The sequence below is a fragment of the Balaenoptera acutorostrata genome, chromosome 8 (genome assembly GCF_949987535.1).
Source record: "Balaenoptera acutorostrata chromosome 8, mBalAcu1.1, whole genome shotgun sequence".
Classification (NCBI taxonomy): domain Eukaryota; kingdom Metazoa; phylum Chordata; class Mammalia; order Artiodactyla; family Balaenopteridae; genus Balaenoptera; species Balaenoptera acutorostrata.
Genome location: NC_080071.1, coordinates 55,188,645 through 55,205,419, shown reverse-complemented (window position 1 = coordinate 55,205,419; position 16,775 = coordinate 55,188,645). Strand labels below are relative to the sequence as shown.

Below are 16,775 nucleotides of genomic sequence, written 5' to 3'. Positions count from 1 at the left end.
ATTGGGGTTTTTTGTTTTTTATATATATATTGATTTTAAAATAAAATATATTCATATATAACATAGTTTCAATTCCTGAATATATTTTCAGTTAAAACACTTGTTATCAAATACATAATAAATTATTATAGTTCATAAGAAAATATAAACCACCAGTTATGCATTCTAGTATACCCTAGATACTAATTCTTCAGAATAATGATGGGCTTACAGTGCAAGCTGTTAGAATGCCTTAGGTAAGGTGTCTTATAACCACATGTTTTTTTGTATAATAACTAAATTCCTTTTTTAGAGTCCAAAATGGTTTTGCTTTACATAGAATTTTGCTTTACTGAGAATAATGTTTCCCATTATCCATTGAATTATGAGAACTGTAAACCCTTCATATGTATTATCTCTTTGGTACTCACAGCATTATTTCAGTTTTATGGAGAGGTCAGGATCTTATCTACTACATGTCATAGAAGTACTCAATAGATATTTGTGGAATTAACCAAGGTAAATAGCATGGTTAAAATAACTTGCCAACAACAGAAACAAAAAAAGGAGTATATGACTAGACATCTTATTTTGCTCTATTTTCAGTGGATGATTCTGTCTACTGAAAAAGTAATAAATAATTATGAGGCATATCTTATAATATACTCAATATCTTAAAATGGTTGAGTGCTACTATATAATAGTTCTGTGCTAAACATTTTATTTGCATTTGTTCATTAAATCCTGTCCACCAACCTATGAGGCAGATAGTATAACTATACTTACTTCAAGATGGGGAAACGAGCAGAGAGAGAGTTAAGTAACTCTGAATTCTTAGTGCAGAGTTGATTTATATCCATTTACAACAAATATTGCCTCTACATATATGGCTAATTGATGTCACTTCTATGCGTCCATAAGAATCACGAGATAATAATGGACCTGTATCTCCAAACCTAACCTGTATAATGAGAAGTAGAAAGAAAAGTTGACCTTTCTACTGCCTGGCTCTTACCCTTCAAGTCAGACCATGCCCTGTGACTGTAGTCAGAAATATGAATGATCATTACTAATTTTCCTTTCTTGGCGTTACACCATCAGAGAAGTCATGGGGATTTCTCTAAAATTGCCCTAAGGCAGTTTTTAACAACATATATATTTTTGAAGGTTTACTAAACTGTATCTACAGGAACCATGTGTGTGCAGAGTCTACAATCCAGTGAGTGTTGTGGTTTAGAGGCATTGCTGCTTCTGATTGTTTTTGATCACGTGCCCTACTTTAATTTCACCAAAATGTTGGTTGGTTTCAATGAGGGTATTTTCTGTGGGCATTCCGGTCTTGAGACTATGTTCCTTATCCTCAGATGATCTTCTGCTTGAGTTGATCTTCTGGGGTGATTCTATTCATTGGAGGAAGTGGTTACCAAGGTCTGAAGGCCATGGGCATCTGAGAGACAGCAATAGCCAGCGACGTTTTCCTGAGGTTGTCACTATGTGTACAGTCTAGCATCTGTATAAATCTCTTAGTTATAACAGCTGTGTTTTCTTATTAAGAGGTTGCCTTTACCTGTCTTTGCGCTTCCTACAGTGGGTTCTGTTTTAGTAAATAATCTAATGTTAGCTTTCTGATTCTCTTTTCTCCACCACAACAAAAAATGCTATAAATATAAGTTTATTCCAAATACTGAGTTGGACACAGGGAAATTTGTTAGGAGCCAAATCTGTTTTGGTGTTAACTGATCATGTGCCTGGTTTGATTTTACTGAGCACTTCTTGTGTGCACAGCATAGAGCTAGGTACTTGGAGGCACAAAGATAAAGGGGGAAGGGCTTTTGCCCTCCAGAATCTCACAATTCAAAAGGAGCTGAAGTTATAACTGAGTGGCCGTGTGAGAAAGTGCGGTGGAGGAAATGCTGGAATGTGCTGTAAAGGGCACAGTGAGAAACATGCCCATGCAGAGACGGTCAAATGATAAAATGTTGTTTGAATATAATCTTAATTCTCATTATAAACCACTAAAATTGAATAGAATTTCTTCATTACGGTGATGGCAGTAAAGAAATAAATTAGAGGACTGCCACGGATTCCTTCTAACTCTATAAATTTATAAAATAAACTTGAATAAATATATTAATGTAACTTTCAAATGTCCCTCTAATCAGAGTCATATGAATCATCAACAACATTTCTCAAACTTGTTATGTTTATTTCAGACACTGGGTGGACTCATGGAAATTTTTTAGGAGCCAAATCTGTTATTTTCCATCCTAAAAGGAAAAGAAGCATTGCAGATCTACAATGGTGATTTTAACCACTTTTATTTTAATGAAACTTAAATGTGTACAAATATAAAATATGCATAAACTTCTTATCCTTACAGCTTTTATAAGCTATAAAACCAGAAGAAATATAAATTAAGTAAAAACTTTAAAAATAACATTTGAATTAATGATATCGTGAGAAGGTTTTGTTTCTCAGAAGCCAGATCACCAATGCTGAGACCAGTGTCAGTGGAAAGATACATTTGTGCTTTTGGTTTCACTTGTGTTATGACTTGATTCTTTTGATTTTGCATCTAAGGGTATATCGTGCATCTGTGGCATTATTGTGGTCATCAATTTTCTTTCTTAACAAATAGCTTATTTTTATCTATGTGAAGAGCCAGTTCATTTAGTGGTGCACCCCCAAGTACAATACTGAAGAAAAATATATCATTAAACGTACCCTGTGATGATTCTACCGCCACTTTTCTACTTCTAAACTATATTAAAACTTTTGTTCTTAGAATAAACCATAACATCTTTTTTGCTTTATTTAGCATAAATGCATAATTCACTTCTTAAGTCCATTTATTTTGTTTTCTCTTTAACCTATGGCAATTTATACATACATTACCTTGTCTCACTTCATCATGATCATTTAATTTACAAATTAATACTTCCAAAGAAAAGTTTTGTCTTTTTAAATGGTGAAAGAATTGCATGTGAGTAGCAGACAGGGACTGTTACCATATTTAATATCAAGGCCCTGCTCATCAACACCCTGAACGTTCGCCTCTGATCACTTGGCAACAAGTGTTTTGTAAATGCAAACATGGGAGGTGAGGTCACTTAGTAATGTTGAGTCATGAATGTCATCTAGATTGTCCAAAATAGCTTACCTCATGTTAGCAGTTTTGATCATCAAAGTAAAAACACAGCATTTTAAAATTCTCCCAGAACTCAAGATTATGTCTGTAGATTTCTAGTAGGCAATGATGCCAGTTTAAGAAATACCGGCCTGTAGAATATTGGGCAAGGACCTGATAACCGAGGAGTGGTTCCCGTTTTTTCCCCTTCAGGAAAGATTGGTGACATTTCTGAGGATAGCTACTGACTTATTTTTCTTCCTCAGCCTTGATCTGCTTTCTTGACAGTCAGTAAACCAATGCCTTCTTTGTTTCTACGTGAAATAACTTTATGAAGGACTTATTAGAAGAAGAGTGGGTATAAGGCCTAAACAGAGCTCAGTTAAGTGAATGGAATAATTTAAATATTTTCGTGTCATACTGGAATTGCCCATGGACTGTCTCTCTTCCACTGCACCATGAACTCTTTGAGAAAGGGGCTGTGTCTTACACCCAGTTGGATTCCCAGTATGTGGTACCATGCCCAGCACACAGTAGGCACTCAGAAAATGTTTGCTGAATGAACGCATATTAATATAATAAAGTCCTTAGTGGTGTGATGTACATCAGATAATATGCTCCCGTGTCTTGTTCTGGAAGCACATGACCCATTACTTGCCATTGTGATAAATTAGCTGGGCCCATAGAGAACTAGTCTCAGCCTGCCTCTGGTATGTTCTGGCCCAAAGAATCAGACCAGTTGCCTTCACTGCCTCATTAGGTAATATCTGGAAAATGATGAAAAGTTTCCCAATTGGCCTGTTTACTCTGGTGTCTTTCCCTTTCCTTCCCTCACCCTGTCATCCTTCTGACTCAGGAAGCTATGATCTGTTCCTTATTCACAGGCTGTCACAGGACACATACGAGCCATAGGCTGGAGCATGCTGTCTCTTTGATCACTCAGCCCCTTCGGTGTGGTTCCAGTTAAAGGAGTGGAGGACAGCGCTCAGCCCGTTTCTTTTCTCGCTGTGTTCGGTTTGCCTCGTTCATTGTGGTGATAGACTGAGGAGATAAACTGTGTATTTATTGGAGACAGCGTTTGATTCTTCAAGATCAAAGCATATTGTTTTTTGGTTTTCTTTTTAAGGAATTCCTTTATTTTTATTGTTTATTTATTTATGTATGGCTGTGTTGGGTCTTCGTTTCTGTGCGAGGGCTTTCTCTAGTTGCGGCGAGCGGGGGCCACTCTTCATCGCGGTGCGCGGGCCTCTCGCTATCGCGGCCTCTCTTGTTGCGGAGCACAGGCTCCAGACGCACAGGCTCAGCAGCTGTGGCTCACGGGCCTAGTTGCTCCGCGGCATGTGGGATCTTCCCAGACCAGGACTCGAACCCGTGTCCCCTGCCTTGGCAGGCAGACTCTCAACCACTGCGCCACCAGGGAAGCCCCCAAAGCATATTGTTACTGACCCTTATAAGAGTACTTCTTTGGTCAAGTTCATTGTTTTCTCCAAGATAACTTTTCTCTAATTTAGCTTTCTTTAAACTAACTTTTACGTCTCTTATCAAAAAACCATTTACCAGATAATGGGCCTTGGTTTCCGTCATGTGCTTCAGACATATGATTGAAACACTCGAGGAAAAATGTTCTGCTTGATTTGAGACTTCAGACTGAAATAACCTTAAGCAGAGAGGAGAGGCTGGACTTTCTCTTCTGAATAGTTTCTTTATATATATGTCTGCCATTCATCTATATGTATAGCTATATCTGTATCTGTATCTATATTGCCAGTAGCTAGCTACTATATAATATATAATATAGCTATAATATAAAATTTCATATTATAAAATTAGATCATATAAAAATTATATAAAACATATAATATTGCTACTGGCAATAAAGGACCAAAAAGAAAAGTTGATAATATCAAATATTAGGTGCATCGTATGCTAACAGGTTATGTAAAATGGATCTAGGCAGAAGAAGCCTAGGACTAAACTCTGTTTATCATTTCCAGTAAGCTGTGTGGCTAAGAGCGTATCAGTTGACTTTTCTGTACATTAGGGAATTTTTCATCTCAACAATTAAACCTTGCCTTTCACCTCATTACTTTCAAGCCTGCATGCAATTGAATTAGAATTTGAAATTTGGGAATATAAAATTCATTAGAGCTTTGTGTAAATATCAAATAGGAAAACAAGATGCTCTATGGAAAAGAACTAAATCTAAATACTTACATCAGAGATTGATATTTTGTTTTATAGCATACAGGAATCAGAATATATTGTCATTAGCACTTAGAGTAAAATTGTATACTTGTGTTGGCCCCTATGTTCCTATCAAATGTAATGCTTTCAGTACCATAGTTTATGTTCTTATTTTTTGTCCTCATCTTATCAAAATTGATATGGCGTGCTTTGAAATGGCATGATGTAAATGAGGGGAAGCAACCAGGAAGAATTTTTACTGAATTTATATTCATACAAAGAATTGAAACCAGCAAAACGATGACTTATCAAACAAACAAAAACTGGTGTTATCACATATAACTATAATAAAATAATGGTCCAGATAACTCACATCGTTGTGTTTGGTGTGTGTATGTATATGTACATTTGCACAAGTATACGCACAATCTATTTCACCAACTGTAGTAACTGAAAATGGTTTAGGTTTGAGAGGGCCATATGCTTTTATATTGAATATATAATTTATAGATACTACCTGCTTCCAAGTAGGAATGTACTCATTACACATAATATAGAGGTATATCCTGAGGAAAATAAATGACTATCCCTACACACTCCCTTTTTGGAATAAGAGAGAATCAGCCTGAATGGTCCAGACTGTTGCTTAGATTCAAGCCCACAACAAGGCTTTAACTCAAAGCAGAAACTGAGTTTTATTGGTTGGATGGTGCTGCTACCCACAGTAGTATTTAGGCAGCAAAAGGTGAAAGCAATAAAATAATTTTTTTTGGCATTGTTAGAACTGAGTGATGTTCATGCTTGCGAGGTCCTCCTTGAAGGCAAGGACCACGTTTTTCTTGGATGTGTATCCCTAGGGCACAGTAGCTGCCATATAATAGTCCCCCAAAAATGTTGTGACCATTGTTTAAAAAAAAATGGTGCCTGAAGTACTGAGTTATGTCCCAAAAGTCTACTACACATATTTGAGCTGTTTCTTTGCTTGAATAGGGAGAAGATCCAATTTATCCGAACTGAAGGGACCCCAGGATTGGTGCGTCTTTCAAGTGATGCCGACCTTGTTATGTTGCTGAGGTACGTAACCGCTTCTTGAAGTGGGAAGTCTCCTATCGTCAGACGTCGTGGAGCATTTTAGAAAATAACGTGCCAATATTGGCAGCCTATATTCTTAAAGACTCGTGGAATACTCATGTTGAAGGTATAAGATGCTGATTTAGTGATAATTCATTTCAGATTTCATTTCTTATCACTGGAATCAGTTTGATTTTGTTCTCACCCTGCTGGCAGAGGAGGTGGTATTGGAGAACGGAAAGTCTGTAGAGGCCGATGAGTAGAATGTCCCATCACAGAATGGGGCAGGAAGTTATACCTGGCTTCCCTCATCAGAGTAGAAGAGAGGTTGTACTTATATTTTCATCCCAAATTTTTTTCTCAAAAGCTGTTTTGTCCCTGTTTGCTGATTTGAAGTTATCTATTTACTTTATGGTTTTGAGAATTTAAGATGGGAAATCAGATAAGAAAGTTGAAATTTGGTCACTGGTACTCACTGCCAACTTGATAGACCTTCCTAATACTGACCAATTATATTTTCTTTTCTGATGGTTAGGTGAGCTTTAGTTTTAAACTTTAGAGTAGCTTAGAATGGCAAGTTTTCAAGAGGCTTTTTCATTTTTGGTATTACCTCTCCAATGTAGGAGATCAGAGTAAAATAATGCTTTGCTGTACCTAGTGACTGGAGCACCTACTACTGTAACCTCCATAGGCTTAAAGGGAAGTCATGCTTGGCCATATCAGCAATGTTTTATTTATCTCAAAGTGTTAATAGTCTCATTCATATTATTCGTGATAATCTTAACTCTAACCATTTCTACTGCGTGCTCGATAGTTGCCATATTTGTAAAACTAAAGCCAAAAAGTCATTTTCTTTTACTCTGTGGTTGGAGCATAATTCAAAGGGATATAATCACTTTCCATAGATATTTCACTTCATTTTATCCTGAACAAGATGTATTGGTGGTTGGGCGTCACTTCTCAGCCCAGGTGGTGACCCTCAACTTGTGGTGTTCTGGCAGTTCTGAAAGCAGGATGTAGCATGCTATATACTCATGAAGACTCTTGGGCAATTAATATGGAGTATGATGTTTCTACCGTAGTTTGGTTGTTGATAAAGTAGTAACATTTATTACAAAATTCTGGCTGGGGTAGGACTCTTTTGATTCATTCTAGAAGTCTGTGTTTTTTTATTTAAAGAATTCTACTTTTGGAGTTAGTAAAAACGAAAATGATTGCAAAACAGAAATCATGATTATTGTTCACCTGTCCTTAGTTAAATAATCTTTAGATGGTATAGTCCTAAATATTTCGAGTTAAAATATAGTTTATAATATTTGTACATTGTTAAACACCACAGTTGGCATGAATTTCTATATGTTATGTGGTTGAATTTTAAAATATTTGAAAACTGATTTATATATAAAGAGCAAGGCTACATTTTTGCCCTTTTGGGAAAATAAGCATGTTTTCTGAAGTTGAGCCTTTGGAGAAGTGTGAGAAATTTACTTACATATAGTAGCTTTATAATTATTACATACAAATGACAAATGATGTTATTTAATTCTAGACTTTTACTTCATTTGGATGAGCAAATAGTTGTACGCTGTGACACAATATATTACATGTGCATGCTTAATAAATAATATTTAATGATTATTGAAACATTTTGGGATATTCTCAGCTCTTTATTTTTTATTTTACTTTGGAGTTTGAGTCGTTTGAATCAGTAACTATAAACTCAGGCAGTGGACTTGCTGGATATGTAGATGGAGTCTCTGATTCTGTTTTTATACTTCTATTTCTTTCTTTTTTCTATTTAAAAATATTTATTTTCTTGGGTGAATTTTGTAGTATATGAATTACATTTTAATAAAAATATTTTTATTAAAGTATAATTGATTTACAATGCTATATTTATTTTAGGTGTACAACATAATGATTCAATGTTTTTATAGATTATAGTCCACTTAAAGTTATTATAAAAATATTGGCTATATTTCCTGTGCTATACATTATATCCTTGTATCTTATTTAATTTTTACTTATATACATTGTCTATTTCTTAAAAAGGAAAGTCACTCCTGGTACAAATGGACTTGAATATCAGCAAGCTGCAATGTAGAAATGATATAGCTCTAGGAAATTATTCATTTTAAAATAAACCCATGTAAGGTTATTTTCCAATACAGCTATTACAAAACTCAAGAATTTAAAAATAACTTTGTTGTATTTGTTATTGGTTATTCTATTTCATGTATTCTGTCACTAACTCAACTAATGTAAGAAGTGTGCCTTTAACAGAGCTTATATAGGAAATGATTGATAAATTTGGCTACATTAGGATTCTTAATTTTATGTAATGAAAGACACCACATATAAAGGCATAAAAAAGGCAACAAACTAGAAGAATATATTCACAACACATAAAACAAAGATATCATGAATACATAAAGCATGCCTTTAAATCAATTTGAAAGAAAATAATAACCCAAAAGAAAAATGGATAAAGAATATAAAAAGGCATTTCAAAGGAATTGAAACATGAATAGCCAATAAACTCATGGAAAGATGCTAGTAATCATAAAATGCAATTTCAAATATTGAGATACTATTTCATACTATTAAATTTGAAAAAATCAAAAAGTCTGGTAATACCAAGTGAGAAGTAGGAACTCCATATTTTCTGGACTCAGTGGATTGCAATTTCTACAACCTCTTTGGAGGACAATTTGACAATATCTTGTACAGTTAAAAAGACATATACACTATGAGTGAGCAACGCTGCTTTTAGCTATCATGGAGCTCAATATCAGAAAAACAATTCAATTAAAAATTGGGCAGAAGATCTAAATAGACATTTCACCAGAGAAGACATACAGATGGCCAAGAGGCATATGAAAAGATGCTCAACATCACTAATTATTAGAGAAATACAGATCAGAACTACAATGAGCTATCACCTCACACCAGTCAGAATGCCCATTATCAAAAAATCTAGAAACAATAAATGCTGGAGAGGGTGTGGTGAAAAAGGAACCCTCCTGCACTGTTGGTGGGAATGTAAATTGATACAACCACTATGGAGAACAGTATGGAGGTTCCTTAAAAAACTAAAAATAGAACTAACATATGACCCAGCAATCCCACTACTGGGCATATACCCTGAGAAAACCATAATTCAAAAAGAGACATGTACCACAGTGTTCATTGCAACACTGTTTACAATAGCCAGGACATGGAAGCAACCTAAGTGTCCATCGACAGATGAATGGATAAAGAAGATGTGGCACATATATACAATGGAATATTACTCAGCCATAAAAGGAAACAAAACTGAGTTATTTGCAGTGAGGTGGATGGACATAGAGTCTGTCATACAGAGTGAAATAAGTCAGAAGGAGAAAAACAAATACCGTATGCTAACATATATATATGGAATCTAAAAAAAAGGTACTGATGAACCTAGTGGCAGGGCAGGAATAAAGATGTAAACATAGAGAATGGACTTAAGGACACGGTAAGGGAGGGGGAAGCTGGGGCGAAGTGAGAATAGCATCAACATCTACCGAATGTAAAATAGTTAACTACTGGGAAGCAGCAGCATAGCACAGGGAGATCAGCTCAGTGCTTTGCGATGACATAGAGACGTGGGATTAGGAGGGTGGGAGGGAGGCTCAGAAGGGAGGGGATATGGGGATATATGTATGCATATGACTGATTCACTTTGTTGTACAAAAGAAACTAACAGTATTGTGAAACAATTATACTCCAATAAAGATCTATTAGAAAAAAAAGACATATACACTATGACTGAGCAACTCTGCTTTTAGATATATACCATATTTACACTAAGAAGCTGTATTACATGTATACAAGGTGATACATACAGGATATTCATTGCACCATTATTGATAAAAAGCACACAGTTGGGAAAAAAGTCAATATTTGTCAAGAAAGGTATGGATAAATAAATTAGTACATTAATAGAATGGAATACTACATAGCAGGTAAAAGTAGTAAACTAGACCCTTATATATCAACATAGACAGATACCAGAAATATATTGTTGAATAAAAAAAGTTCAAGAATTCAATATACTTACAAAGTATTTAAAAATTTTTTTAGCACATAAGGCAAAACTGTATATTGTTCGTCTGTATGTATGTTGCAAAATATCAGACTATGGAAGGATATGTTAAAGTCATGATAGAGGCACTCAAAAGGGACTTCATATACATAACATGCATACACACAGATATATAGATACATCTATATATAGATATATACACATCCCTAAGTATGCATGTGTGTTTGAAGCAAAAGTAATAAGGTTAACGTGTACTAATCCTGGATGATATGTATTGAGTGTTTTTATGTTATTTGCTATCTCTCCTATATTAAAGTTTTCAAGTAAAAAAATTTCTCTCTTGGTAAGAACGATTTCTGCATATTGGTTGTATTTAAAGGAAGTAAGTGTCATAGGGCAAAGGACACATGTATAGATGTTTGAGGAGAGGGTGCTAATTCCTACTTTTCAATTAATTTAGCTATGAATTTCTAGACCTTTATGGTATCAACTGTTTATATGGCATTTTTCCTTAGCAATCAACTTAAAATTCACATTATTCCAATGGTTATTGATTTATTGAGAAAGAGAATTGACTGTTTCAGGGCTTAATTTGGTATTACAAATACAATTACTTATTGCTTCTGTTTCTAAATCTTTTGACTTTTATAGTTTAAAAGTGGGAAGATGGCTTTAAAAACTATGGTGTCTAAAAATGTTTTTGTGATAGTGGTTTATAGTGGTTTAGCAGACGTGTGCAGGTGAATGAAGAACCAGAGAAAGAATTATCAAGTTGTTATTGCATTGCTGTAACCCAGGGTCCCTCAGCCTTAAAAGTATTGACATTTTGGGCTGGCTGTGTCTTTGTTGCAGGGAGCTATTCTGTGCCTTGTAAGATGTTTATCAGCATCCTGGCCTCTACCCACTAGATGCCGAAAGCACCCCTTCTCCCAGTTACGACAACCAAAAACGTCCTCAGACATTATGTGATGTCCCCATAGAGTGTGAGGAAGGGCAAAATAGCCTCAGTGGAAAGCCAGTGCTATAACTCTTAGGAGTTCTTTCCTTAAATCTCCGCAAGACTAAACTGTTGTCACTTTTTCTCAATGTTTTTTGAAAACAAGTAGCAGGTTTCTAGATGTGACCAAGTTTGAGGGAAAGCTACTTCTACTCTTAATTTAAAAACACAAGTACTCTTATTACTTATATTGTTGATTCTATTTTGTCAAGTGTTTGTATATTTGATAATCAGTAGTACATTTCTTTATCATAACAGTTAATGAAAAGTCTAGGATTCCAAGATCTCAGATCCCTGGTTACTATCTTTTAGGAGAGTATTAGAAACAGAAATTTCAGTATGGAGGAGAAAGAAGACACTAGGTTGAATAACATCAAAATCCTCACATTTGAAAAACATTATAAAGCCAGACTAAATGAGGAAGCTTATTATTTAGCAGTTGTAATTATTTAAGAGGTGTTTTGTTTTATTTTGCTTTTAATTCTCCAATGAAATCCCGAGCTCTTTGAAGGCTGAGACCATGTTGTATGTGTCTTGGAATGAAGGTATGAACATACTTTGTGTATTTACTATGGGTCTTCAATAAACATTGTCTCTTGTGTTTGGCTCTTATTCCTAGACGTAAAAACCCAGGCTATTTTCAGATGAAACGTGCAAACTCAAACTCATTTAAAGTAACAAAATAGAAATCATGCTGTCCAAAGTTGGTAGGAAAACAGGCAAATAACCACAGGTTTCACAAAAGATGCAAGAGCCAACTGTTTTTGTCCCACGAATTACCTGCAGGAGAAAGGGGACAGGTGCTTTCTTTGGGACGTGCACTGGACCTCAGATGGAATTGGTCGGAGCAAGAGATTGACTTACTCATTGCGGAAACAAGGCATTTACCCACCTCTTTGGCTGAAGTATGCATTTTATTTCTTGTCTTTCCCCAGTTTATTTGAAGAAGAGATAATGTCATATGTGCCTCCACATGCCTTACTCCATCCCAGCTACTGTCAGTCCCCACGTGGCTCTCCTGTGTCCTCTCCCCAGAACTCGCCAGGTGAGTCCACCAGCTGCCTGCCGTTTCTCTGAGGAGTGAGCCCTGAAGTCACATGTTCTGTCCTCATAAAGGACAGTAAGGGAACACTTTGGGTACATCTGTACTGTTAGCACAGGTACATATTCTGTGGTACTTCCTGTCTCTTAAAACTGGCTTGTTTCCATGGGGATTTATTTTGACAGGAAAATAATGACATTCCAAAATAGGATATAAATGTTAGCAGTATGAAATACTCAGATGTAGAGTTTACTTTTCATTATGTTATGTAGTGCTTAATATATCTTGGAAAATATTAGGGCACAAAATACTATGTTAGCTTTTTGGATTTAAAAAGTTCTAGTTAGGAGATTGATTCAAAGAATAATAAAGAGAAATCTCTGTTTTCAAGAAATATTATAGAATTAGAATTAATCAGTTTAATGGTCTTGGATAATTTTTTTCCCTTCAGTAGTTACTAATTGCATTAGATAGGAAGACCAGAGGTACATGAGCAGGTAGAACATGCTGATAGATGAAATTAACTAAAAATTTTAAGTTTAAATTCTTTTTGAAAGGGGTATGGTGTGAATGGAGGAATGAATGGATGAATGAATAGTAGATAATGCAGTTTAGGAAATGAGTTTCTTTTTAAGGAAGGTAGTCATGATGTTGACAGAACATCAGCTCTATTTATCCTTATTATAAGCCATATATTGTTCACACTGTAGCAGTTATCAGAATTTAAAACTATTTTAATAGAAATCCAAACTCCGTATGTATCACTAAAAGCTGCTCTATGTTCTCTGATATATAACACCTGTTTTCATATATTGGTATCATAGTGAAGCTACAGCCTAACTGAATACCGCAAACAGAAAAAGGTCTATTAATTTGTTCATTTAACAGAGATTTATTGAGCATCCAGCTATGATCCAAGCCCTGAATTGGACCCTGGTTCTACAAAGATGAATAATACAGTCTCTGCCTTTGAAAATTCACGGTGGGGCAGTAAGTCAACAAGTGACTCCAAAAGCTCTGTGTTTAGTCCTATAATGAAGAAATGTATGGGAACACAGATGTGGGAACAATTCTTCATTCAAGATGGGGGTGGGGTGTTTGGGGAAAGGTGAAGACAACAGGTATAAAGGGAAGCCTTGAAGAATGATGAATAGGATTTTACCAGGTGGACCAAAGGAACGAGGACATTCTAAGGAGTAGCATGAGCTAAGCCACAGAAGCACGAAAGTAGTTTAGGACAAATTAATAGATACAAGTAAAGGCAAGTTCTCAAAGCTCAGGTTGGAAAGATAGGCTAGAGTTGGTTGGCCACTGAAGCATTACTTTGTACTCCATGTGGAGCCACTGAAAATTTATAAACAGGAATATCCTGTTTTATAAAGTTCAGTTTGGTGGCCATGTGGAGGATGTATTAGAAGACGAGAGACTAAAGTTAGAGAAACCATCTGGGAGGCTGTTGCATTAACCCAGGTGACATGATAAGGGCTGGACTAATGGTGATAGAGAAAAGGGCGTTAATTCAAAGGCTATGTTGGATGTAGAGATTCTAGAACTTTAAGTCCAAGTAGGGAAGAGTCAAGGCAAATTCTAAGGTTCTCACCTCATAGACTGCTAAGACAGATGGTAACACCATTTACCAAGAAAGGAAAAAGGTTAGACTGGAGGGGAGAGGTGAAAGGAGGCTGGTTTGAGACATGTTTTGTTGAAGAATCTTTGGGCCATCCAACTGGAGATGGAAACCCAAAGACAACTGGAAACAGAGTCTTGGAGCTCAGGGGAGGTTAGCAGCTAGGAATACAGGTGTGCTGGCGGCAGTTGAAGCCCATTGGGTAGATAGAGGAAGTAGGGAGGACAGGTCAGTGAAAAGAAGAGAAAATAGGGGATGGTGACCTGAGCAACCCCAATATTTAAAGGAGGGGCTGAGGGTGCAAGTGAAAGTGAGAGAGACAGTGGATTTTGGAAGAGAACTAGGAAAGTCTTTTCGGGGAAGCCATGTTTCAAGAAGGAAGGAGTGGCCAACAGGGCCAGGTGTTCAAAGGAGTCAAGAAGGATGAGGCCTGAGAAGAGGCCATTAGATTTGAAAATCATGAAGTTATATGTGGCCTTTGCCAAAGCAGTTTCTATGAATTAATAGGTCATGAACTGGAATGTTACCAGTTACAGGATGCTAGAAGATGTAAAGCAGAAAACAGGCATGAAAAATATTCTCTCCATGAAATATGGAAGTGAAGCAAAATAAGGCAGTACTTAGAAGGAGAAGAGGAATTAAGGAAGGGGTTTTAGGATGGGGAAGTTGAGCATGTGTGTGCGGAGGTCAGATAGTGTGGGTGGAAGGAAAGTGGTTTGTTGAATGGGGCGAAGAAGCAGTGGTCAGCACAGCACGGGCCCGTGGGAAGGCAGGACACTGGAGGCAAAAGCACAGGTCAACTCTGGAACAAAGTAGGGACACTTATTTTGATGATACAGGATGAAAAGAAAATAAGTATATGGCTCTATGGGTAAGTGTAAAGGTGTAGGGGAAAAATTAATGGAATTCACAGCTGGCCTCGGTCATTTACCAACTGTGTGTGACTTTGGGCAGTTTACTTCCTTTCCTGAATTTGAATTTCTTTCTCCTTAAAATGAGAATGATAGTAATCACCTCCCATGGTTATTTGGAGGAGAATGCCTCACCTGGTACCTAAAACATGTCAAGCATCCAGTAAATGTTAGTTTATCCCATTTTCTCTCTTTCTGGAAATCTGAGAAGTCTAATTTGTCAGTATTTGCACCACTAATAACTGATACATATGAAGCTATTTCATATTTGCAGAACTGGCTGCCTAGATATTTAATCATTCTGACTGGCCTTAATCTTAGCTAGAACCTACGAGGGGGTTTAAATGGGTTGTCCCTTCACCTCATGCTTTATGTCTAAAGGAATGAAGCTCTGTGGAGTATTGCTCAGCCCAGTCAAAGCTCTCTTTTCCAGACCTTTTCTGCGGCCCCTCCTCCTAGAGAAAAAGGTAGATCACCAGATTCTGTCCCTTCTGAGCCCTGCAAAGGCGTGTACTCTCGGTGATGGGCTGGACCCTTTTGAGGCTCTGTGAACATTCTAAATGGTGACTAAGTTTCTTCTTTTCAAGTAGCATCACAAATGTACATAAGTAACCCATGGTGGTAATAAATGCATTCTGGAAGCAGATTGAGAGTTAAACGTTTTCCAAAGACATGTCTAACCCAAATATATCTAAATTGCTAGCAGTGTTTGTGGTGGTTTTAATTTTCAGGAAGAATCATCTCCATATTTTTGGCCTACTCTATTTCAGTGGACTTTATTTGATCTTGAAATTGGGATGTACTGCCTAATATCAATGGAAGTAACTATAACTAATTCCATATGAAACAAGGGCAGGACTAGCCTCATTTACCCTGTGGAGGAATCTTCTGTTTCTTTGAGTAAAATAGCCTCTTCTACCAGTACTCCTAAAGTTCTTATGAAAACATTTCTAACAGATTTTTTCAAGTTGTCTGATCCTCCTTCTTGTGACTAGAATTTCATCCCTTTTAGTGGTATGAGAATAATATTGCAAAAATTACGACAATCGTAAATTTTAATGATCTTCTTTCAGAACACCCAGGAACCTGCTAAACTTTCCACATTTTTCCTCATTCCAAGCCCATTTACATGTCTTTTCAAGTGCAGGAGAGAGAGGGGCTTTGGAAACTTGGACTCGCTGCTTTTTGCAGCTGTTAGAGTGCTCACCTAAAATTTGTCAAAATTTTGGAATGTGAAGGTTTGTTTTTCTAGGACCATTATAATGCCAGTCCCAACCTTAGCGATGCCAGAAGGAAAAGATCTTTCCAATTACCATGTGGTTTATTATGCCAAATATAGGACCCAGAATTTTATTTAAGGACTTTTTTGTAGCTGTACATTTCTAGGAATTGAAATGCAAGAACACCTAATTTATCTAATATTGTTGGAGATGTGCTTACTTATGTGATTCTTCCACGTGACCATAGCTGTGACATTAGACATCTGAGAATTTGTTTAACCCACCATTTGCTGAGACTCTTTCATAAATACATTATACTTCTCCCTGCTTCCCTATACACAGTGCCTTGAGGATATTTCATGGTTCGGGGGGGATCAGCATACAGAGCTGTTATAACTTGACTAGAACTGGACACTCTGGAAGCCAGTAGAACACCAGATCACACTCAAGAGAAGTAAAACAGACCAGAGAGCACTGAAGAGCTATGTGGGTCTTTACTGAAGGCTGTCTTAAGGGCAGTTATTTCTCTCAACACACAGTGCACCTCC

General features: G+C 36.5%; 1 protein-coding gene across 9 annotated transcripts in view; it reads left to right on the top strand.

The window, feature by feature from the left end:
* Positions 1-16,775, top strand: part of HECW2 (HECT, C2 and WW domain containing E3 ubiquitin protein ligase 2) — a 434,057-nt gene that overhangs the window by 358,185 nt on the left and 59,097 nt on the right. For all 9 annotated transcript variants that reach the window (XM_057550882.1, XM_057550884.1, XM_057550885.1 and 6 more), the window contains 2 exons: positions 6,281-6,364; positions 12,363-12,472. In XM_057550882.1, coding sequence (XP_057406865.1) covers positions 6,281-6,364; positions 12,363-12,472 — 194 coding nt within the window. The remainder of the gene's footprint in view (positions 1-6,280; positions 6,365-12,362; positions 12,473-16,775) is intronic.